This window comes from Lolium perenne, chromosome 2 (assembly GCF_019359855.2).
Source record: "Lolium perenne isolate Kyuss_39 chromosome 2, Kyuss_2.0, whole genome shotgun sequence".
In the NCBI taxonomy this organism is placed as follows: domain Eukaryota; kingdom Viridiplantae; phylum Streptophyta; class Magnoliopsida; order Poales; family Poaceae; genus Lolium; species Lolium perenne.
This window is the reverse complement of record NC_067245.2, coordinates 251235243-251258562: the sequence shown is the minus strand read 5'-3', so window position 1 is coordinate 251258562 and position 23320 is coordinate 251235243. Positions and strand designations below refer to the sequence as shown.

The 23320-nt window shown below is 43.3% G+C and overlaps 2 protein-coding genes across 2 annotated transcripts; one reads left to right on the top strand and one right to left on the bottom strand.

Moving 5' to 3' along the window:
* Positions 1–4991: 4991 nt before the first annotated feature.
* On the bottom strand, positions 4992–9365 carry LOC127335593 (protein root UVB sensitive 2, chloroplastic). Its single transcript, XM_051362304.2, has 10 exons — positions 9192–9365; positions 8944–9090; positions 8072–8160; positions 7914–7998; positions 7689–7748; positions 7510–7603; positions 7292–7389; positions 6876–7055; positions 5663–5785; positions 4992–5581 (listed from the first exon to the last, which is right to left on the bottom strand). Exons 1-10 carry the CDS (start codon positions 9201–9203, stop codon positions 5144–5146), a joined length of 1326 nt encoding a protein of 441 aa, XP_051218264.1. The 5' UTR covers positions 9204–9365; the 3' UTR covers positions 4992–5143.
* Positions 9366–9483: 118 nt separating this feature from the next.
* LOC127335592 (inositol phosphorylceramide glucuronosyltransferase 1) lies at positions 9484–15626 on the top strand. Its single transcript, XM_051362303.2, has 10 exons — positions 9484–9864; positions 10684–10804; positions 11008–11193; positions 12391–12539; positions 13161–13268; positions 13372–13509; positions 13605–13745; positions 14272–14551; positions 14636–14759; positions 15265–15626. The coding sequence occupies exons 1-10, from the start codon at positions 9646–9648 to the stop codon at positions 15407–15409; spliced, it is 1611 nt and encodes a 536-aa protein (XP_051218263.1). The 5' UTR covers positions 9484–9645; the 3' UTR covers positions 15410–15626.
* Positions 15627–23320: the final 7694 nt, after the last annotated feature.

Here is a 23320-nt window from a genome sequence, read left to right as displayed (position 1 = left end):
GGGCGGCACACAACTGCTACAAAGGCATGATCCTCAACGACATCGAAGCCAAACTGGCGGTGGCCAAGGCAGCGGTAGCAACCCCACCCCGGAGCAAGAGCCGGCACCAGCAGGCACGTCTGCGACAGCGTCTGCCAGTACACATGCGTTAACGGCATTGACATATGCATCGGCATCAGCCTCGGCATTGGCCTCGGAGTGGGCGACGGAGTAGGCACACTGGGCATAACACAACGAGGTCGTCGTGATCGACGGGCCTACGTCGACTCAGGATGCGCGGTAAGCCTTGCCGAACCCCTTCTTCTAATTTATGTTTAGGTTGCACCACTAGTCTGTAATATGACCGCGCGTATAGTACTTTTATCATGGCTACTTCGATCGCGACTATTTCGGGAACGATCTCTTTTGAATGTCAACTATTTCAAATTTATGTTTGGGGACTGTGTTTGGAGGACGCGGTTGGGGAGCGACGTCCCCCAAACGCGGCACGAAGAAAACGCGTCCCCCAAACGCTCGATCTGGCATCGTTGGAGGGACGCTTCGGGGGATGCGGCTGGAGATGCTCTAATCCTCTATTCTTTCTTGCTAGAATTGTTCACCCGCCGCCAGAACATCGGCGCCGCCGCACCGTCCCCGTTGCCAAGACCCGCACATAACTCACATTGCGCCACTCGAGGTGAGCTCTGTTCCCAAGTCCGGTAGCAGGGCTATGCTAATCCGATACGCAGGAATCGGGCAAGGCTTGTTGCCGACGCCCCCGCCTTCGTGCGCTCTAGGGGAAGGTCAGTGCCCCTTCCTTCGTGCCCTCTAGGGGACGGCCGAAGAGCCCCGCCTCCGGATGCTCTCCACTTCTCCAGCGGACAACCGGCGAGCCCTGCCTCCACGTGCTCTAGGGAACGGCTGGCGAGCCCCGCCTCCGCGTGCTCCTAGGGACAGCCTATGAGCCAACGCTTCCTAACATTTTGTTGAGTTTTTTTTAGGGCAACATTTTGTATTTTTGTTAAGTTAATAATCACACTTAATTACCTCCAACATCCATAAAATCCAATGAGCCAAACGAAAAATGGGATCACCCAAACGTGGACCGTCCCATCCACAAAATCTGGTCCATCCCATCCCCCTACGTATTTGTACATCAACCAAACACACACTTATCCCTTCAACTTTTTATGTAAGGGGGGGGGACACCGAAGCATAGCTCATCTTGCGACAAATCCAAATGTGCAGTGACAAATGCGTTTGACCAGACAAGCAGACTAGTTACTGGTATTTTGCGGCAGCTGCGTAATACGATTGATGCCTGCATCTCCCTTTCACTGCCGCTAGTACAAAACAAACTAAAAGTAAAACATACTAGACGCGAGCGGGCTGGGCGAGCGTGTGGCTTCCATCGGGAGACAGCCCAGCACTGTTCAGCAAACTGCAAGTCCGTCTCCGGCCTCGATCGACTCGATCTCCCCGTCGTCGTCGGTCCTTCCGTGCGCTGCCTGCGCGCCACGTTCTAGTTACGACGTCGCCTCGCCGGCATGCGATGCGACCGTCACACATTGACACCGCCGCCGCTGCGGCATCCGTCCAAATGTGAAACGCGAGCGGCCGAAAACTGGATCGACAACATCCTAGCTTTTCCGGCGTTCTGGGATACGGATATTTCGATGGCGGCCGTGTCCCGTAAATAGAGATGCTATCGGAATTTTCTACTCCCTCCATCACATGAAAGTTGAGGACGTTTCTCAAAAATTAATTTAAATGTATCTAGAGAAATTCAAAATTTGTCAAATATCAGACACGTTTCATAAAAACGGAGGAAGTACTTATCATATCTTGTAAACGAAGTACTCATATAATAAACACCGTTTAAACAAAAGGGTTAAGGTAACACCTATGCATGTTTCAGTTAATAAGTTTGGACTCCAGCTGTTCAAAAAAAAAAAAAGTTTGGACTTCGTATTCAACATAGCGACTATATAAGCGGAAAATACATTCATGCTCATATGTGACCTAGTATTTAGCTGACGAACTTGGCAACTCACTACCATTAAACATGCTTTGTTAGCTTCGGTGTATCGGGTAAAAATCGAATTATTCAAATAGAAACCATAAGATAATCTGAAATACAGACTCTCTAAACGGATTCAGAAATGAATTCGATGCAGAAATTATCGCATCCGCTTACAACACTATTAACATAAATAGTTCAGAGGAAAAAAGTTGGATCATTTCGGTCGTAAAGCATTTTGACTCCCAAGCACCAGTGCTCTCAGCATATTAGAAAATTGGAAAACTTATATTTATAGGTTTCAGAAAATAACGAAACAAAATTTTAAAAGTAGTAATGATATGTCCCACTAACTTGCAAAATCGTAATTTTAAATATTTTATATTCTGAGCTACACAAAAATGACAAAGTCTATCTTTTTTACAGATTTAAAATCACTATGCTTTACACTTTTGTTAATTATTTTTTAGCCCAAACTACACATAGTTTCCAATTAAAAATTTGATCATTTATGAGATACATAACGGGCTACATCATGATTTTTTTTAATATTTTAAAACTTAAAAACATTTTTTAAAAAATAAATAGATCACTGGTGATCATGTACACCAAATCTTTGTCCCATCTCGGCGCTTTATTTTCCCCACACGAAATGCTTTACACCTTGGATCGGAGCATCATCATCCAGCAGGTTGAGTAAACAAATGCGGATATGACAATCCGCACCTGGCGCTGGCAGCAGCAGATGTGAGGTTCACGTGTACACGTACAACAACACAAGAAGAGCAGACTAGGGGACAAGGCGTTTCTGCTCACGAGCTCATCTGCTCCCGCACGGTGATTGGCCATAAGGAGCATCGGGAGCTGTGCCACTGTATTTTGCTTGGCAAATACAAGACGTGGAAAATCATGGATACCAATAGCTGTCGTACCGCTGGTCCAGAATAAATGCTGCAGCACAACTTCACAGAAACAGTGAGACCCACTGGTAATAAATGCTAGTACAGTAGTATTTTTACTGTAGCATCATCTTCTACCTCCGATTCTTCACCGAGAGTTGCAGTCTTGAATCGGTGGCGCGGAGCTGAGAAATGGCAGCGCGTCAGAAAGAGGGTAAAGATCTGGCGACACAACCATTACAGGTAAGACAACAATCCCGCAAGCAATCTCTGCTCACCTGTCCTTAGCTTTGGTCCCAGGTCCGAGCCTGTTCTTCTTGGCCGCGTGCAGGCGGCTGCCGACTGTCACAGGCGAAGCTACTCAAGCGGCGTAACACGCGAGGAGGACGAAAAATTTAATCATTCCGTGAGCTGCGGGAGATCCTCGCTTGGTTTGTCATGTCTCTTGACTCTCTTCCTTTACGCAATGCTCCAGCTTAGCAGCGTCGGCTCGCCGACGGGCAACCCGTTCATGAGTTCAGCAGCGGCTAGCTCCCTATTCCCCTCTCGTGGTTCCAAATCAGGGATGGGAGATGCAGCCCTGATGTGGCCTCCCGTACTCAGAGTAGCCTCTAGTTTTTCTTTTGGTGGGGTCGGTGGAAGCAGAGATGCAGTGAGTGCTACTGCTACCAACACAGTCACATGTGACTTGATATTTACCCATAAAAAATACGTGAACTATACATACGCAAGTACAAGGACAAGAGCACGCTAAGGCATTTGATTGGTTGGTTTCTCCAGGAGCAGATGAGCTCGAGCTCAGTTTTGTATATCCGCAGACTAGGAGGATAATTTAAACCCGCACACGATCTGTGCCCTGATTTTGTCCCTAATATTCTTCTCCATCGTGCGGCTGGATGTCGTGCCGACGCTTTGCTTTTCTTCAGACTCGTGTTGCCTTCAGTAGTTAGTTGTGTGTCCCTTTTCTGCGTCTCTCAAAGAAAGGGGTGTAGCTTTTCTGGTGGAAACAAAATACACTCGCAGTTGAGTGAGTAATCCATTTGGTTTGTCGCCATCAATTTCTTTTTGGTAGCTTATTATTAATGAACTCTTATTGGCTCCATACCTTCCTCCTTAGTACTTTCCTCTGTCCATAAAACAATGTCGAAGAGATAGTATATACTTTCATCTCTAGAGTTTTCCTAAGGCGTGATGCACCTTGCAGCAAATAAAAGGAATCAATCAAGGTGCCAATTGCCCATTCGGTTCTAACCCGAGCTTTGTGCTTTGCCGTCCACTTGCAGCTAGAGATGACTAATTTCCCGACGATACATTCCATGCCACGACCAGGCTCCGGCAAGAGTCGACCGGCCACTAATTCCACTAGTGGTTCATGGTTGTCCGCAGGTTTGACGTTTTTTCTCGGCCCAGTCGCCGACGATTATCTTTATTATGGTAAACGCAGGTACCGCAAATGTGGATGTTAGCATAGAATGGCAGCCGATAGCCTTTCCGGAATTCCGGTCATCTTATGAACGTTCTCCGCCGCCCGGCAAAGGCAAATCCATCGTCGACCGGTCATGCTCACGGATGCCTTTACTTTGGCTTGCTCAGTGACAGCGAGTACTCTGCTAGACTGCGAGGAAGAACCGGCATCACCCCGTCATTCTGGAAGACGACGAGTCGACGCCATGATGCACTCGAATTTGACAACTGGATGTTACCGTACTTTGATACGAGTAGCATATGCTAAAATCTACAGGTGGCTTGCCGTGGACCATGGGCGGGCACAGGACACTAATAATGGGTATTCAAAGAAAAAAATCAATCACGTTGCTGCCCCTGCCAATCGCTAGAGCTTAGAGGCATCACCATATTGTGGAACATCAGCGTCAGTTAAATGATGAGAGCTCAAGCGGTTGCTGTTGTGTATAAGGTTCACTGGGTGATACGAGCCTGAAGGACATCTATATTTGTTGATCTAGGTGGGTCAAATACTTGGTGATATGTTTCTACCAAAAATAATGGGTATTCAGCTGAATACCCATGAATTGCTTTGTGCCCGCCTATGCCGTGGACTCGTAGAGTAGAGCGATCACATAATACTAGTACACTGCAGCGAACGGTAGGCCACAATGGTGGCGCTATGATGACCCAACAAATGTTAAACAAACAGACAAACAAACGTACGTGTGTAGTGAAACAAAACTTCCGCGACTCTGAAAACTCTAATAGGATCGCGCTCTTCTTCCGGCAGGGGCAGCGGCTATTCCGATTTCGCGTACGCGATTCGGCTGTGGTTTCCATCCAAGAACTGGCCCGTGTACCAGCCCCTGCTCTTAACCTCCGACACGAACAGGGGGAACACGCTCTCCATCTTCTGATAGGCATCGTTCAGGACAGCATCGCGCGATCCAGCGCCTGATCTCTCCATCTCCGAAGCGAAGCCAGCGACCAGCCATCCCCGGAGCGCGTCCTCCCCGGTCGCGCTCTGCTCCAGGACCATGTACGTCTTGTCACCCTTTGGGCAGAGCAAAAACTTCTCCTCAGGGAAAGAAGCTCTCAGCTGTTCCACGCGTCCTGGGCTCAGAACCCTGCGAAGTGGTTGCCCGACTTTCACGCTTCCCGCTTCTTCTATTAGCCGGTTTGGGAACAGGAGGTCTTCTCTGTATCTTAGCTCAGCTGGGCTTGAAACCTTTCCACTCTGCAGCGTGAGAAAAAAAAAGTTAGTGTCGGAACTGGGAAGGCCACAAGTGTTTGCAGTTACAGGTTAGATATAAGAAACCTTGATAAAATCAGCCACCACCATTGCTGTTCTTTGTGGGTTAAGTGTGTTTATAGGAGTGGCCCTCATCTCTTGCACTACTCCCCATATATGTACAGCAGAAAGCAATGGGCCAACAATTAGCTGAAAGAAAACAAATAATAGTAATTAGAAGCTTATACTAAGTAGAAAGTTCTTTGACATAATAACAAGTTCTGAAGTCTGACGGCATGCAGCAACTGAGAATAGAACAAGTGGAAAGGAGCCATCAAAACATGCATATACTGTAATTGTCTTCTCCAAATTCTGACAGTGAACAATATTTAGTTGCAAGTGTCATATCTGGTCTGACCAGAACTTAGATATATGCACTAAGCAGCAGGAAAGTGGACTAACAAAGTCATGCAGTAGGTCACACATTAAAATATTTCTACCATAGGCAACAACTGGACTAACAAAGACATAATAATACGTTCTGAAGTCTGACGGTATGCAACAACTGAGAACAGAGTAAGTGGAAAAGAGCCATCAAAACATGAACACACTGTAATTCTTTTCTCCAAATTCGAACAGTAAACAATACATATTTCCAAGTGTTAGATCTGGTCTGTTCAGAACTTAGATATATGCACTCAGCAGGAGGAAAGTGGACTACAAAGTCATGCAGTAGGCCACAGATTAGAATATTTCTATCATACACAACATATCGAATTCCCTCAGTCTTTGGTCACAAAACCTTTCCCCAAGAAAAGTTACTCCTTGTCTAGTTAAAAAAAATAAAAAACCCATTTCAACGGATTCCCATCGTACTGGCTTGCCTTCATGATAAGAGCAGGTAGATGGACCATATCCAGCAGCTGTGCAAGTAGCTGTTTTTGTATTCTGTGTTTGTTTCAGTGTATGTAGTCAACACAAATGATGAACAAAAACTACATTAGATGCCCTAAGAAACAGTTGTGGGAGTATAGGAGACATGGCAGCCCGAAATTCTAAAAGCCATTTTGGACACTACCTAATCCACTGATAATGCTTGGATAAGATTATTTTTATAGATCAAACCAACTATTTTTTGCAAGTTCATACAGTATACAACAGAAATGCTCTGTGCTGTATTTCTATAGCTCTGAAGACTGAAATACTTCAAATAATGATCATTATTGTCACACTTTTACTTTGCGTATTTCCCTGACAAAATGAAAAGTAACTGAATAGGTACATTTTGGACAATATGTACCTTCCCTTGAGTTGTTGAACAAACAGTAGATGATAGACCAATGCCAGCTCCTATGCCCATAACATTGAAAAGTGTCGAAATGGCCTCCCCTTTAGCAAACAAGTCGCTCAGGTTACCTTCTTTGGCAAAAGACGAATATATTGGTAGCCTTGTCGCTCTGGCTGCAACAACAGCCATTCCCTACAATGATAAACCATAACTTAATTGTGTGGTAAGCCAATTCTAAGGCAGAAAAACCTGAACAAACGTGTTATAGTTTTTATGATGTTCTATAATCTACATAGTTATTTCAGATAGCATTCCTTTTATATTTGATTTATCCCTGAACAGATTATACTACATGCCAGTGTCAAACAGAACATTATATTGCAATATACATGCCATTTAAAGTGTGGCATGCAGGTCAAAATCTGCACCTTTGCGAAATTTCCCAAGCCTGCTACTTCAAGAAAAAGTTGTGGACACAATGGTGAAATGAAGTCCAAGGCAGTACCAAAATCATAGAGAACATCAGCTGACACACCACAAAAACAGGCATGAATAATGTTAGCTTACAAAGGAAATTAAATATAATAAGACAAAAAAACAGAAATAGCAGTAAAAGGGTGAAATGATTGATATGGTTATTACCCACCAAATATCCTCCAACTCTTTGGCTCTGAATCCATTCTTGCCCCCATGCCGCTACAGATGAGTTTTCCTGCGTGCTGCATTCCATCTTTTAGAATCTGAAAATGGATACAGAAAATCAGCCGAGATGTTTGGTTGTACTACCTGCTTGAAATTTTAGCATCTCTGTCGATATATGCTTACCCAACTTACGGCAGTTGCTTGCGCAGGGGTAGGTCGTAGACCTGCAGCAAATAACAAAGACTGAGCCACAGCCCATGTGGGCAGTCAGTTGAAAGACACTATGTTTTGTCCATCAAACAAAGTAATAGTACAAAAAAAACTTGAGAAATCCATACAATTCAGGAACTGTCACAAGTTATGAAATCTTATTACTAAGTAAAATATAACAGCAACCAGAAAATTGACCTGGGTTGATAACACATGCAGCATAGCACTAGAAAAATGCTGGAGTGCTCGGAATTTGGTATATGTTAGGTAGCCCTCGTTTACACTGCATGATCGGTAGCAGAACATGTCAAAGAATGTGGACCATCAGAGTATCAACAATTCCAGGAAACACGTACCTGTATGGATAGCCTGATGGAAAGAATTTGTTCAAGAAAGAATCAACCAACTTATCATGTACCAGTCTGTTATCCTGGATAACTTTTACCTACAGGAAAATAGGAGTTATAACTTATACGGTAACATAAAATTTACGCTGATTATACAATTACCACGAGAGTAACATTCAAGTACTTTGACTATGGAGTTACGCTTGGTCACACTGAGATTGTTTAGTTATCTAGGTAAAGCAATAAACAGTTAAAGGTTATTTTGCAGGCCAGGAAAGCTTATAAAGCTGGCAAACTTACTGAAACAGCACAAAGTTGACAGCCATTCATTCTATTAGAACAATACAGTAATGTAATATGTCACATCAGTTGAATGATGAAACCAAAAACCTGTACTACACTTTGTGTCTAAATATCACTTAGGAGTTAGGACAAAAGAGAACTAGTGCTACAAATTACTGTTTATATTTCCCTGGAGTATCATAAAAAGTGAAGCATTCTAGCAGCGTTGTCACTGTTTATACCTTCTTTGAGTTAGCTCCAGGATTCACTGTTCAATTGGGAACTGCTGAAATTATTGCAGTACGTCGATATAGTTGTCTAAAGTTCAGTAGTGAAAACAAAACCCAATGGCAAACTGATTTATCCACACAAGGTCAATTTCTAACAAACTGCAACCCCTAGTAACATAGAAACCAGATGCTAGAGGACAGTGAGTATATATCAAATCTAACGCTAACTGAAAACAGAAATTGTTACTATCATCCTAGTTTTGTGCTGGGCATAGTTATGTTCTTCACAGGAATGAAAATGGAACAACTTGGCCCTAGATAAAATCTCAGTAAAGCCAATGGGGAAAAGAGGAAGAGTAGAAGGATTACAGATATGCCGCCGCCGCCGCCCCCGTGTCCGGCGTCGAAGGTGCAGAGCCGCGAGACGGACTCGGAAATCTCCACCCAGGACTCGAGCTTCCGGGGCATCTCCAGCGCGGTCGTCTTGTCGCCGCCGCCGCCGCCGCGTATCCTCTCCTGCGGAAGATTGGCGCACGAGTTAGGCCCCGGGAAGAAGTGCGGCGCGCGCACCGGGGAGTAGGGATTGCAAGGCAAGATAGGTAGATAGCTGCGCTTACGAGTATGTTCATCGGGGGGCCTCGCCGCGGAGAGGACGGACTCTTATCTTCTTCTTCCTTCGGGGACCGAGGCGGCTGCCGGCGGCGAGGCGGCAGCGGAACGGATGTGGGTAGCCGGTCGCGCAGGGCGGGGATTCCCAACTCCTTCCGTCAAGTGTGGCCGTGTAAAGTTCACTTTTTTTTGTGAGTAGCTCTGCGTCTGCGGCGAAGGCGGGCCGAGCTCGGCCGGCCCAAGACGGCTCATTTCCTCGTTCCTTCGACCTGAGCCGCCTCGACAAGTCCAAACTGGACGGACTCATTTGACCGGATACCAATCTCGACGACGAGCACCACCGCTAGAGAGCCAGCCAGAGCTAGCCACACCTCGCGATCCCAAGCACGAGCAGCAGCTCCGATCCGAAGCCGCCCCCCTCCTGCTACGCGTGTGGTGAGATCCCGCACGGGCCGGGCCTCGATGGGATCGCGGCCCCTCCTGGCGGCCCTCGTCGCGGCGGCGCTGCTGGCCGGGGCGCTGGCCGCGACGGAGGAGGCCTACGTCACGCTGCTCTACGGCGACGAGTTCGTCCTCGGCGTGCGTGTTCTTGGCAAGTCCATCCGCGACACCGGCACGAGCCGCGACATGGTCGTGCTCGTCTCCGACGGCGTCTCCGAGTACTCGCGGGATCTCCTCCAGGTTTGCCAACAACACCCACATCCACGAATTGAGCCGCTAGATTTAGTCTAGTAGTACTTACTTCAGCAAAGTAGTAGCTTTAGCGCAAACTAGTTGGGACTGAAACAGAGCTGAGGAGGACGCTGCTGCTTGCTGCGATCTCGAGGAGCAACATCCATAAATCGTGTAGAATGGCGTGGACCTGGATGAAAAGTTATCCTTGTAATCCATATTACTTAGTACTTGTAGCTTTAGCGCAAAATTTATTGGGACTGAAACAGAGCTGCTGCTTGCTGTGATCTCCAGGAGCAACATCCATAAATCGTGTAGAATGGCGTGGACCTGGATGAAAAGTTATCCTTGTAGTCCATATTACTTCAAAAGATTCCTTGAAAGTAAAAAAAAAAAATTCTAACGATGCCACAAAAAATACTTCTAAAGATGCGAAATCACCCACATCCACTAAATCAGCCGCTAGATTTAGTCTAGTGCTTTTCTTTTGACGGGATTTAGTCTAGTGCTTACTTCAGCGAAGTAGTAGCTGAGCAGGACGCCGCTGCTTGCTGTGTAAACATGTTTGTGTAGAATGGTGTGGACCTGGATGAAAATGTTATGCTTCTAGTCTATTTTTAGCTTTCCAAAAAGTCTTATATTTTGGAACTGAGGTAATATTTCAGTAGATTCCTTAGGAGTAAAGTTATACTAGTACTTCAGACCACACATCAATGAACATTATTTGTTATTATTTGTTATTGTTCTTCTCACCTGCAAAGTAGTTTCATTGTATAGTCTTGCTTCAAATCTAATCTAGACTGAAACCTAACGTTGGGTAAATTACAGGCTGATGGTTGGATCGTGAAGCATATAACTTTACTGGCTAACCCTAACCAAGTGAGACCAACGAGGTTTTGGGGTGTCTATACAAAGCTTAAGATATTCAACATGACAGACTACAAAAAAGGTATATATTTCACTAACACTTCAAGTGCTTTTGTTTTTCCTTCTCTCTCGAGTCCATCTGTTCAAACACTGAATGTGCATGGCTACTATCATCTTTATTTAAATGGTAATAGTAGTTTCAGTTTTCCAAAAGTATCTTTTTTTGTTATGTCTTTCATATCATATTTTTTTATTACTAGTTCTAAATGTGTTTCTGCTCCCCAGTTGTGTATCTTGATGCAGACACTATAGTTGTAAAAAGTATCGAGGATGTTTTCAAGTGTGGGAAGTTCTGTGGGAACTTGAAGCACTCAGAAAGAATGAATTCCGGAGTGATGGTTGTAGAGCCATCTGAAACTCTTTTCAAGGATATGATGGACAAAGTAGACCGGTTGCCTTCCTACACTGGAGGTCAATGCACTTCTTTTCCTCTTCTGTAATGTTCATTTTTAGACTAGTTCCTTTATGAGAAGGTCGCACTAGTAGTTGTTTATTCCTTTATATTCAGGCAGTCCTTTCGGGAACACAAGCTGATTGACTGTAAATAGCTTGCTCACGTTTATTGCATTTTGGTGAATGCTAGTGCATATAGAAAAGAATTTTTATGTAATAAACTTGAGACTAATCGCACAACACAGATGTGTTTTTTTTGCGTACAAGAAATAGGTCATCCTCAGGGGTAACTTGATACACGCTTTTAGATGCTTTGTTCTTGCACTTTTGAAATGTAACAGTTATTTGATTCAGTCTGTTACTTCTTATAGTTTGGCATGTTGGTGCATATAAAGAAAAGATATTGTGTAACAAGTTGTATAAGACTGTCTGTTTTTATAATTGCACAATCAGGGGGTAATTATGTACAGTTACAGTACTTGTAGAATCCTTTGGTTTTTCTACTTCCTCCGATTCATATTAATTGACTCAATTTTATCTAGATACATATGTATTCGGAGGGAGTAGAAGAAAACCCTGAATCTCATATTCTTACTTCTTAGAGAGCTAGACTCAGTATGTTAGTGCATGATAGTGTATCCATGTTGCTTTGCCTAAATAGATGCTTGCACACCACCACCTTGCGGTTACACCTGAATTTTTCAGCTGTACCGCCTTCTTTAGCCTGTTGTGACCAGCCTTTTGGTGATTTCTTGGACTTCATCATGGATTGCCAGGTCCTCTTTAAGTTTACAGCGGTGCAATCCTCAGCCACCCCATTCTCTGTAGAAATTCCTCACTTTGCAGTTTACACACCATCAACACTTTCAGGTGTTAAACAGAGTGTGACTGCAAAACATGTTCCTAGACTACTCACCTCTTATCATTCACCATCACGCCCAAGATTGAGGATACTGCTTCCCCTCTCAGTGTCAACACCTATTCCCTTGCTGGTTATATTGATGATAGAGGAGGGCCAATGCGACCATCATGGGGGATAATCTAGGGAGACTTATTCTACTAGGATATATTTGGAATAGACCGATAGCCCATGGTTGTGAGAGGATATACAATACTCAGTTGGAAGTTTTTTTTGGTCGTTTCATGATTATATTTTGCACTGTTGTTGATTTTATATTCTGAATCTAATCCAGGATGCTGAATTAATTCATGCAGGGGACCAAGGCTTCCTTAATTCATATTATGCTGATTTTGCTAACTCCCGTGTGTATGAGCCAGACTCACCTTTAACACCAGAACCTGAGACACAACGCCTTTCTACCTTGTATAATGCTGATGTTGGACTTTACATGCTTGCCAACAAGGTAATACTTTTTACATGCATTGGTTATTGTTCTCACTAATATAAACAGTTTAGTAATGTAATCAGTAATATGACCTCTCTAATTTTGCCAAGATCTGATCATTCTGTTTTGCATGTGAACCTAGCACTTCGAAAGCCCCTTCGTTTCATCAATGTTATGTATCGTTTATCACAAATATTTGCGTTGGAATTATGCCTTAAATTATCTGCAAACTGTATATTGCATGTATCTCACCTTCTAGTGTTCTCTGAAAAATCAATTATGCCACCCAAATCCCAACACTATGCGCCATGTTAGTTTAAATCTTGTCCTTGCAAATAGAAATGGTTCTAGTGAGGTATGCAAGTCAACAACCCACTCAAAACATACCGCTGTTTGAAATTGTAGTACCAGACTGTACTGTCACAAATCTCAGCTATTTTAGCATTTCGAATGTATGGAAGAAGATCCTCGATAATACAAAGTAAGACAATGTTTATGTTGTTTTTATGCTCATTTGTTGTCTTGTGCTCACCGAGGTACAAATCAAACCTTTTTGAGTAACCTTTAAGTATTTATTTACATAAGTCATATACAGTGTGTTTCTTTGTTGGGACCTAAATCATCAAACGTATGCTGCAGTGGATGGTCGATGCGAAGGAACTTAGAGTTATTCACTACACACTAGGTCCTCTTAAACCCTGGGACTGGTGGACAGCTTGGCTCGTAAAACCTGTGGAAATATGGCAGGTAAAACTTAATTTAATTTATCTACTCTTTACTTACATTTAATATTTTTTGATAGTGAATTAGTAGGATGATGCCAATAAAGTTATGCTATGTATGATTGTAGGATATTAGGCAAAAACTTGAAGAATCTCTTCCGGGAACTGGTGGGGGAAGGAACCCTCATGACCAACTGGTGGTCAAATTTTTATTCATTATTCCCTTCTGCCTGCTGTTATTTGGTTATTACCAATCGTGTTTTCAGGTTAGATGATGTTCCATGCTGCTAGTTTTTTTACTTTGTAGGTGCATCTTTTTATAAGAGTTGCCTTCATATCGACTTCATATGTTTTTTTACAGAACAATAAGGAGTTTCTAAGTGTGCAGTCTTTATGTGCATTTGCTAGAAGAGGCCGTCACAAATACAAGTCTGAAGAGGCACTTCCATCTTATTCAGCTGTTGGTGTTTCATCATCTACATTTTCTAATTCAAATCAAAGAGTTAGTTCTCCACCCTTCAACAACAAATAACCTCTCAATTTATAGCATATATTAAGTAGGTTTTGTCACTCTTAACATGAGTGAACGTAGGAGTACTTTCTGCCTTTTGCATTTTATTACTCCCTCCGTCCATGAAAGGATGTCGAAGATTTGTCTAACTCGGATGTATCTATACACTAAATGGTGTCTAGATACATCCAAATTTAGACAAACTTTCGACATCCTTTTATAGACAGAGGTAGTACATTTTATCCGACATTGACTATTTAACCTTTATGTTTCATCTTTTAAAATGAGTAGGAAAATTAAGAGGGGCTATCTTTTGTGATATAAAATTGCCCCGGTATATAAGATAATGATTATATTCGAAATATTCATGAAGTATCCACCCTGCACAAAGCTGGGCCTGGAGGAGACCTTATTCTGTATAAACTTATCATCCTAGTTATATTTTTGGTGTACTCTTCTTACGAAAATGTGGATGATCATATGATGTTGGCCTAATGGTTGCTTAACACTGTCACAGTTCGCAAATGGGCCATATTTGAAGCTGCCTTCTTATTTCGGGGTGATTGCTGTGCTAGTCTGTTTTATGTCTGCTGGTGTCTCTCTTGCCTTTGCTTTCACCATCATTCCACGACAAATTATGCCATGGACAGGCTTGCTACTGATGGTTGAGTGGACCTTTGTGGCATTCTTCTTACTGTTTGGTAGCTATCTCCGCTTTGTCTATCGATGGGGAAGTATTAGTGCAAATCATGTGGGATATAGCAATTCTGATTCATCAGAGAATCGTGCCGGTACAGGTATGTTAAACTATATAACTTCTTACAAAGTTTCCTCTTTCTCGCTTAGAAATTTTAGGTATCTAACAGCTTGGTCTTTTGCAGGCCATCAGCGCAATATGTCTGACTGTGATGTGGAGGTGACATTTTACTGGGCAGGGATGGCAGTCATAGCTATTGCTACTGTATTTTCACCAACTATCTTGGGCATAACTGCGTTATTTACAAAGTAAGGCACTGACTAGTCACTCCCATTTAATATGAAGGAAGAAGGGAGAGAAAATCGCTATACTAATTACCTATCTTGAATACATAGAAATTGGTCCATGCTTGGCATTTCCATAGGACCACAGGAAGGGGAACTGTTGGAAACTCGGGATTGTTGACTACACCGAGAGGGGATAGGAGGGGGCACTTAAATAGGCTATATCTCGTGGCTGTGGACGAACGTGAATTTCCTAGACCACATAATTATTGGGTAGCATGTACCTTACAAAATGATAAGTTAGTTTAGATTTGGCCTATTTCATGCTTAAAGGGTAGCTCTCTGAAGTGGATAGTGTCATATCCCTTTTTATAGCTTGTTCAGACTATTAGAAAACCCAAGTAGAATGCATATGTGGATTCAGGTTAATTGGAGGATATCTTGTGTAATTGTAGCAACATCTTTTTTTGTTTCTCTTGCAGTCTTGCTAGTAACTGATCAGCCCATTGCATGCTCTTTTCTTTGTCAGGCTAGGGTTGATGGTTGTTGGTGGTGTCGTGCTGGCATCTTTTATGACATATGCTTCGGAGCATCTTGCTATCTCAGCCTTCTACAAGGGTCAGAAAGATAGGAGTGGGTCGAGAACTAGAAGAATTTGTTTTCTGTGTTTGTAGCAAGTTTGTACCTAAAGTTGTTGATTAGTTCATGTTGTTGTACATTTTTTGCACGAGAAAATTTTGGTGGTTCCTTTGACACAGATTCCATTTGTAACACTGATGTAATCAAAGGTACATAGATTCCAACGTTGTTGCTGCTGTGTGTAGCTAAAAGCAGACCTGTAAATGTAAAGCTTATTGTCTATAAAACACTTACCGCCTTTTGCTCGTTGCATTTCTCATGTGTAATTTTGATGGGTGGTTGTGTTTGGAACGTAAATTTGCTTGTGAGTTGTGACAACAGGCTGGGTTAGGGCTACTCAGTATTAACTGCAATCCTAAATTCGTTTGGGACAATGGGCCAGGTTAGGACCTCCTTGTTCAAAAGAAGAAAGACTTACCCATGATCTTGGAATTTGTCAGCCTTTACACTTTCATGTCCGAAGTGCACCTCAATTGCCTTTTGGTTTACAAATCACAATTCATGGGGTGAGCTCAATGCAGGAGCTTTTCGAAATACCTCGACGTACCCTTCTGCCTTCATCATCCCTTGTAGCAGCAACTTGGGATATAGTGGTGTTAGGCTTTTGATTTTTTTTCGTCTAGCATTCGGGCAACATGCAAAATTCGCTCTTAATTATTGATCCAGTAATCTTTTGGCCTTTCTTAAAAGAAAAGCTTTTGGAAATAGTACTTCGCGTTAAACTATGTCGTGAGCCCAGAACATGCAGAAGCTGTGTGCCCAGGCAGTACACAAGGCAGCTAGCTAGAATGACTATCTTCATCATCAAACAGATGCTTCCAACACATTTATTCCATTAATTAGCAGGCACAACCAAATCGTTTGGTAGGTCATCCGTCCACACACGGCTATCTATTGCCTTTGGCAATGGCTGTACCTGGTTGTAGATTTTATTTCAACTTGTAAGTTGTAACGTCTCAAAGTTACTAGTTCTCATTGAGACTATACAATCTACAAGAATTATCCCTTAATGATGCACTTTTCATTAAGACCAACTTTAACATCACATGCACTTTTTATCCCTTAATGATGTTTTCAATTAATGATGTGGCACAGCACCAATTTTATTAAGACCAACTATAGAATTACTAAAAGAACTATTCAAGAAAGGTTGGCGAAAACATATTCAAAAGATAGAATTTATATATCAAAAAGTGTATTCAAAAATAGAATTATTCTAAAATAAAATTTAAAAGATAAGGTTAAAAGAATCGGAAGTCCAACAAATATAAATGCCTTTTTCACAAGTTTATTTGTTTGGATATCTGCTTTCTTATTCAAATAGATAGGATATCACAAACAAAATTTGTAAGATATCTGATACTTTTAGGTCAGATGGTCTATATGTAGGAACCACATCATTTCAAACTGTCATGGAATTGACAAAACCATTTCAAGGGATCAAAATTCACGGTATTATGAATCGAGGGACCAACTTTAAATTGTCAATTGTGAGGATGTTTTCACGATGTATATGCCATTTGTTATCGTGGGGTGCGGGTGGATAAAAGTAATACAAAAATATATAATTGGCTTTCTAAGCAGTGTGTCTCGCTAGACTCGTTTCCAGGACATGCGTCTAGAACGCTTTCCTTTTTAAGAAAGAGAAAAGTTTTGTATGAGGTTATACTACCTTTGTTACAATGACTAAGGATTATATTTTTCTACAAAGTCAAACTATGTAATTTTTGACTAATTTATTAGAATAAATTATTAACATGTACAATACAAAATCAATACCATTGGATGCATCATGAAATGTATTTTATATGATATCTATATCGTATTATAGTTGCTAATAGTTTTTCTAAAAGTTTGGTCAAATTTACTTAGCTTGACTTTTCAAAAAATAAAACCTTATTCATTGGAATGGAGAGAGTAATACTATATAGAACGAATATCAATGATGTATTTTAAAGAGAAAAAGTCCATTGAAATATCCTAAAGTTGCAATGAGGTTTGGATTGCAGGTTCAATTTTTTAAATTGCTTTAATTGCCTCAAACACATCATTACCCTTTTATCTCATTATTATCTTCTTGAATTTTCTCACATGTTGCCACGCCACCCTTGTTTCATATTTTTGGAAAATATTTTATAGTTCAAAAGGTCATTTTAATCCCTTCAAATATGAATATCACTACTTAGTTTGCTATTGACAAGTGGATTTGCTCAGATGACATAAGCCTGATTTTATTTTTCCAAATGGCAATGTTAGTCTTAATATTTATACAAACATTTGTCTTTTAAAGAGTTAAAAATGTAGTTTATGGCCACTTCTAGGAAAAAAACACATTGTTAAATTATAATTAAAATGTGACTTTTTGTTTTACAAAATAGGATAATATTATATAAATAGAAGTTACTGCACTTGTTCCACAATTCTTTTCTTAGTTCAAGCTATGGAACAGAGGGAGTAGCAAATTTTTACAGTTCATTGGATAAGATGCACTTAACTGTTTCTTAGATATATTAATTTAGAACCCCAAAAAATATAGATAATATTTATTTTGACAAATAAGAGAATATTAGATAATTAGAATACACGTCTGGTGTTTCTCACCGATGCGGTAGTGTTTTAGTCAATAATTCAGTGGATGAATCACTCACTACACTATGGTAGTAGTTGGTTAAGAAAACACTAGCTCGTGCATCACCCATACCATACAGACAGTATTTGAACAGCCATCCTTTGGTCCGATAATGAATGAGTGCAGGTGCACCAAACTTAACTGCAAGTTTGTAGTAGATAGCCCATTGAACCAGCACCGTATCAATCCTTTGGCGACCAAATCCTGGGGCTAGCTTAGTAATGTTTGTTCGAACAATACAGCGGCGCCAAAACTTGCAACTTGCATGCATGTGTGTACGTGTGTAGTATATATACACGACATCACACGACACAATGTGCACTAGCTTGATCCGTTTCAACTACCTGCAGATCCCATGATAATGTTCAAAAAAAAAAACCCTGCAGATCCCATGATGCTGTCCTTGTACGCGACCATCGTCCTGCTCCTCCTCGCCGGCGTGGAGTCGGCGTCCAGGAATGACTGCAATGCCGGCGACATCGCGGCGCTGGTCGCCGTCAAGGCGGCCTTCAACAACGCCTCCTACTTCGCGTCCTGGACGCCGGCCACCAAGTGCTGTCACTGGCGTGGCATCAAGTGCGAATACTTCCCGGCCACGGGCCAGGTGAACGTCATCGGCCTCGACATCGTCGAGGACGACAACGTCGCCGGCACTATCCCCGGCGCCGCCATCGTCGGGCTGGCCAATCTCGTGGACCTGACGCTGTACAAGGTTCCGGGCTTGTACGGCCCCATCCCCAAGGAGCTCGCTAGGATCTCCGGTCTCTTTGCGCTCACGGTCTCCGGGACTCGCGTGTCCGGCCCCGTGCCGTCCTACCTGGGCGCGCTCACCGCGCTCCAGTTCTTGGACCTCTCCTCCAACCGGCTCACCGGCGGCATCCCGCCGTCCCTCGCCGCGCAGCCCCACATCACCAGCATCGACCTCAGCGGCAACCGGCTCAGCGGTGGAATCCCGGTGGAGGTGCTGAACCTGGACGGCCTGCAGTTCTTCAACGTCAGTAGCAACAGGCTCTGCGGCATGGTGCCCACCGGTTCTGCAGCGAGGTTCGGCGAGTCCGCCTTCCAGCTCAACAAGTGCCTGTGCGGTGATGCTCGGCTCCCTCCATGCCACCACACAAACTGATAATTACCAACGAAATGGGACGATCGTACAAGCTACTACGTACCTCTTTTTTCCCCTGTCGAGAAAAATAATAAAACCACGCAAGGCAGACGAGTGCTAATGTAATGCGAATGAAGAAAATGTCGTCCGAGCATCCAGTGGTAATATCTTTCTAAATTAGGATGCCTACAATTCTTTTTATTAAAGTTAAAATTTTCAAAATTTGAGCACCTATATACAAACACTTGTCAACAACTACAAATGTAAATGCACCTAATATGAAAATATATTTCACGGCGGTTCTAAATAAAATGATTTGGGATATTTTTTTCTATATAGTTGGTCCAACTTTGAGAAATTTAATTTTATCAAAATATTATAGACATCCTATTCTAGGATGGAGAGAGTATTTCCTGCAGGCCAAATTAATTGACGTAGCTCAAAGTACATTTATAGTGGATATAATATATGACACGTATTAATTTTGGTCGGAGGGAGTAAAAGACTTTTGTGATGATTAGGTGAACATCTTTCCTTGCAAATAAAAATATAAATAACTATTGCCACATCCGGCATGACCAAGGCTTTGACCAATAATTAGTCTATTTGTATATATTTAATATGAAAAAAGACGATGTCATTGTATTCCTATTTAAACACACTTGACTTGTGTGCTTCAAAAAAAGATTATATTTTTATGACATAAACACATGTTAAATGAGTAATTCTTGGTCAAAGCACCGGTCAGAAAAAAAATACACCTTATATGATAGAAGGGAGGGCAGTAGATAAAATCATTGCATGTTGTCTATGGAACCCTTTGCATGTCCATGCCTGCTAACTTTTTATTTAGAAAAGGTGGAACCTTTTATTGTCAAGAACATCGTAAAGAGTTCGACACAAATTACTCTAAGGAACCTGTGAAAACAAAACCTTTTTATGTGTCGTTGTTGCCGCCCACCCGCCTTTGCTGCAAAGGCTCGCACGGCGAGCAGGCCATTAATGCGGCGCGAAAGGCGAGGAGGAAGAAGGCAAATAGGCCGGTTCGCAGTCGTGCACAGCGCTGGCCCACGATGACCGGCCGCTTCGCGCATTATTTCCCGTCATGCTTCCCTCCAACACGTGTCCATCTGGCGCCCCCGCTACCCCTCCCCCCCTCGCTAGGTTGGGTTCGGCTTGGGATCCCCGAATTACTAATTGGGCAGCGTCGGCGACAAAATGAAATTGGGAGGGAGGGGGTTGCCTTGGCACAATTTTTTACGCCGGCACCTCCATGGCCCTTTAAGGGACCTTTAGAGCCATCGAGTGGAGATGCTCTAAGACCCCGAGAGGCATTATAGCAAAGTGTTTGTGAGGTTAACCTAAACAACACAACATGTTGCTAAGATTCAAGTTCAAGTACCGAGAACCTTTTCTTGATCTATTGATAATAATAACTATTATATTAAAGATGAACAAACATCTTTTGTCACAGAATTTTGAGGCTGACCTGAAACGCATGTGTTGTTTTCTCCGTGTGCAGCTTCGGTGCTTTCTAAGAATTTTTACAGTACGAATCGTTCTCTTCTTTTCTTATTTGGTGTCGCACTGTGTGGCTTTTGCTATTTATGGTGGTCGAGCTGATCTCATCAATTCTTGCGTGGTGGATTTGGTCCCGTCGCACCGCTTTGACTTGCCGCTTTGTGTCTCTCCCCCAATTCACCGCTCTCCTTCATCTTTCTCTGGCTTGCCTCGCCATATTCCCGTGACCTGAATTCGTCCTCACACGAGCTCTTCCGTGGCCGAGCGCTGTCGCATGGCCAGCAGACTTACGTGTCAGGTCCTCCGACGTCATGGTCGTCACTTAGGCGCTCACGTGGTCTGCTCCGCCGCCGTTACTCCCCTCCTGGACGGTGGCCGTCTGGTTCGCCGTGTGGGCGTACCACCACGACCACCAATGCTCGCGGCTGCTCTGGATCGGGGGCACTGCGTTGCCTCCGGGCCGCCCCGCCGCCACCAACACCTACGACGCCGTCGGCAAGGCGTAGTGCAGATGATAGTGGCAACATAGAAATCCAGCAGCAGGAGCGGGGCATAGCCGTGGACGGAGGGAACGCAGTGCCCCCGACGGCTATTCCTCGGGCCATGCCACAGGGATACAGCGGGAGCAGCGGTAGGTAAAGACGGCGAGGTATCGAGCCGCTACCAGGGTCTCCTTCGTGGCCGTCGGCCGTGGCCTGCGTCTGGTCTTCCTCGGCGTGGTGACCGTCACCGTATGTCCCCCGCTCCGTCTTCCCCACTATAGCTCCTCTCTTGGCCGACGCCCCGACCCCGCCGGTCTGGTTCACCGCCGCGAGGCCACCACGCTGCTCTGGCTTCTCTCCCACCGACGTGAGGGCGCCACGCCGCCCCGTCTCCACCCCCGTCGCCGCCTGGCTGAAGCGGCGCCCTTACTCCTCCTCACTGGCGGGATGCCGCAGGTCCTCACCTGCTCCATCCCACCGGATTGAGGCCACACCGCTGCACAAGTTCATGGGTGGCGCCGCGGTATCCATTCAGGCTTGTGTGAGACCTGCACAGCCAGCCCTGCTCCTCGCCATACTCCGTCCTCACAGCCGGGTCTGATTATCTAGATCTGGTGAGTTTTCTTGAGCTTCGTTTCCAGCCTTTGACTGATTACATGTGGCTTCTGAAAAGTTTATTTGGTGATTCAATAACTGAATTGTTGTTGTAGATGCAAGTTTGGAAATTCCCACTCTGGCAGTTGGATCTAGATAGCCTGGCATTAAGCTCGATATCATCAGCGACATGCGTTGTGAGTTGTTACAGTTCTCGGGTGTGTCCACCCAGTTGTTGACGGCAAAAGGATTGTCCGTTGGACATAGAAGAGAAGGTATCTAATATATGGTTGATTCAGAATTAAGAATTATCAGGTATGCTTGATTTCCCTTCCCTTCAGCACCAAGCTGAGTTTGTTGAGTGTAATTATTGTGTATGTTGAGTGATTGACCGGCATTAGTTTGATCTCAAGTGAGCTATGCAGTTAGCTAATTAGTTTGTGGTGATGCAGCCACAAGTGAGGCATGCAATTAGATATTAACATTGATAATGTTCAGTCACTCGAGACCAACCAAAATAGCTAGATTTGTTTACTTATGAGCTCTGTAGTCTCCATTGGGTCTGGGAAAAATGTTGCTTTAGATGATACAATTTCATCTGTGGTTTGATCATACAAGTACCCAGTTTTCATGCATGTACATGTGCCTATATCATGTGTTTGATGACAACAAGCATGGACTCAGCTTGCTGGTGGCAATACCTTTTTGTCGAGTGTTGCAAATCTGGATTGGGTAAGTTGAGCTGATGACCTTCTGTATCAAGTTGTTCTGCAATGGTTGATAATAAAAAGAATCTTCAGATTTAATCGAGAGGTATATCTTAGGTGAAAAAGAATCAAACTCTATCTGATCATTGTGAGACTTTACTTATATATTTATATTACTAAATCATGAATATCTTGATTTCTTCTAAGAATAGTTTCTCCATACGTTCCAAGTTATACCTGGTCAATAGCCTGTCTTCTACCATGCATATATGTTGTTACTTGTTTTTGGCACAAGTGTCATGGCAAGAACCACGATGGTGATCATTCTAAGAAGTAGAATTATGGCCAGTTAGATACAAACTAATTTTGTACTCAGTTTTATTTCAGAAGAGTGCATGTCGCGCTGCTACTCTTTTGCAAGATACACTTTCCATTGTTACTCCTTGCCTCCTTGGTATCACGAATCGTGGGCCAGCCAACAAAATCTTTACTCATTCACTTCTTCGAAATCGCAAGATTTTGGTTTCTTATATACAGTTATGATTTAGTTTGTTTATGGATATTGTGTAGAAGAGAACTTACTATATTACCCTTAACTGACAATATATTTTTCCCTTCCATTTTTCTTACAGATCTTTTGAAGATGTGTGTGAAGTTTAGTTACCTCTTGGTCTCATGATCTGTCAGGTCCTTTCAATTATCAGCAGTGGCGGAGCCACCTCCTGGCAACCCCAGGCTCTGCCCGGGCTCATCCGGTAAGCGTCTGTTTAGAGCAGTGCTATTCCTACCTTCAATGGCAGCAGTTGTTTGGGCAAACTTTCACTAGCGCAGCATCAGTTAAGGTCTGCCCTGGCTTCCATGACTGACAAGCTCCGCCACTGATTATCAGGTGAGTGAAACTTGGATCACAT

Bases quoted from the DNA above. Each gene is read 5' to 3' on its own strand.
- LOC127335593 (XM_051362304.2), bottom strand. The intron at 7,604-7,688 runs GTAAGCATATAT...ATCCATTTTCAG, and splicing joins AAGCAACTGCCGTAAGTTGG to ATTCTAAAAGATGGAATGCA. The intron at 7,056-7,291 runs GTGCAGATTTTG...TTATCATTGTAG, and splicing joins GCTTGGGAAATTTCGCAAAG to GGAATGGCTGTTGTTGCAGC.
- LOC127335592 (XM_051362303.2), top strand. From the start codon at position 9,646: ATGGGATCGCGGCCCCTCCTGGCGGCCCTCGTCGCGGCGGCGCTGCTG. The intron at 12,540-13,160 runs GTAATACTTTTT...CGTATGCTGCAG, and splicing joins TTTACATGCTTGCCAACAAG to TGGATGGTCGATGCGAAGGA. The intron at 13,510-13,604 runs GTTAGATGATGT...GTTTTTTTACAG, and splicing joins ATTACCAATCGTGTTTTCAG to AACAATAAGGAGTTTCTAAG.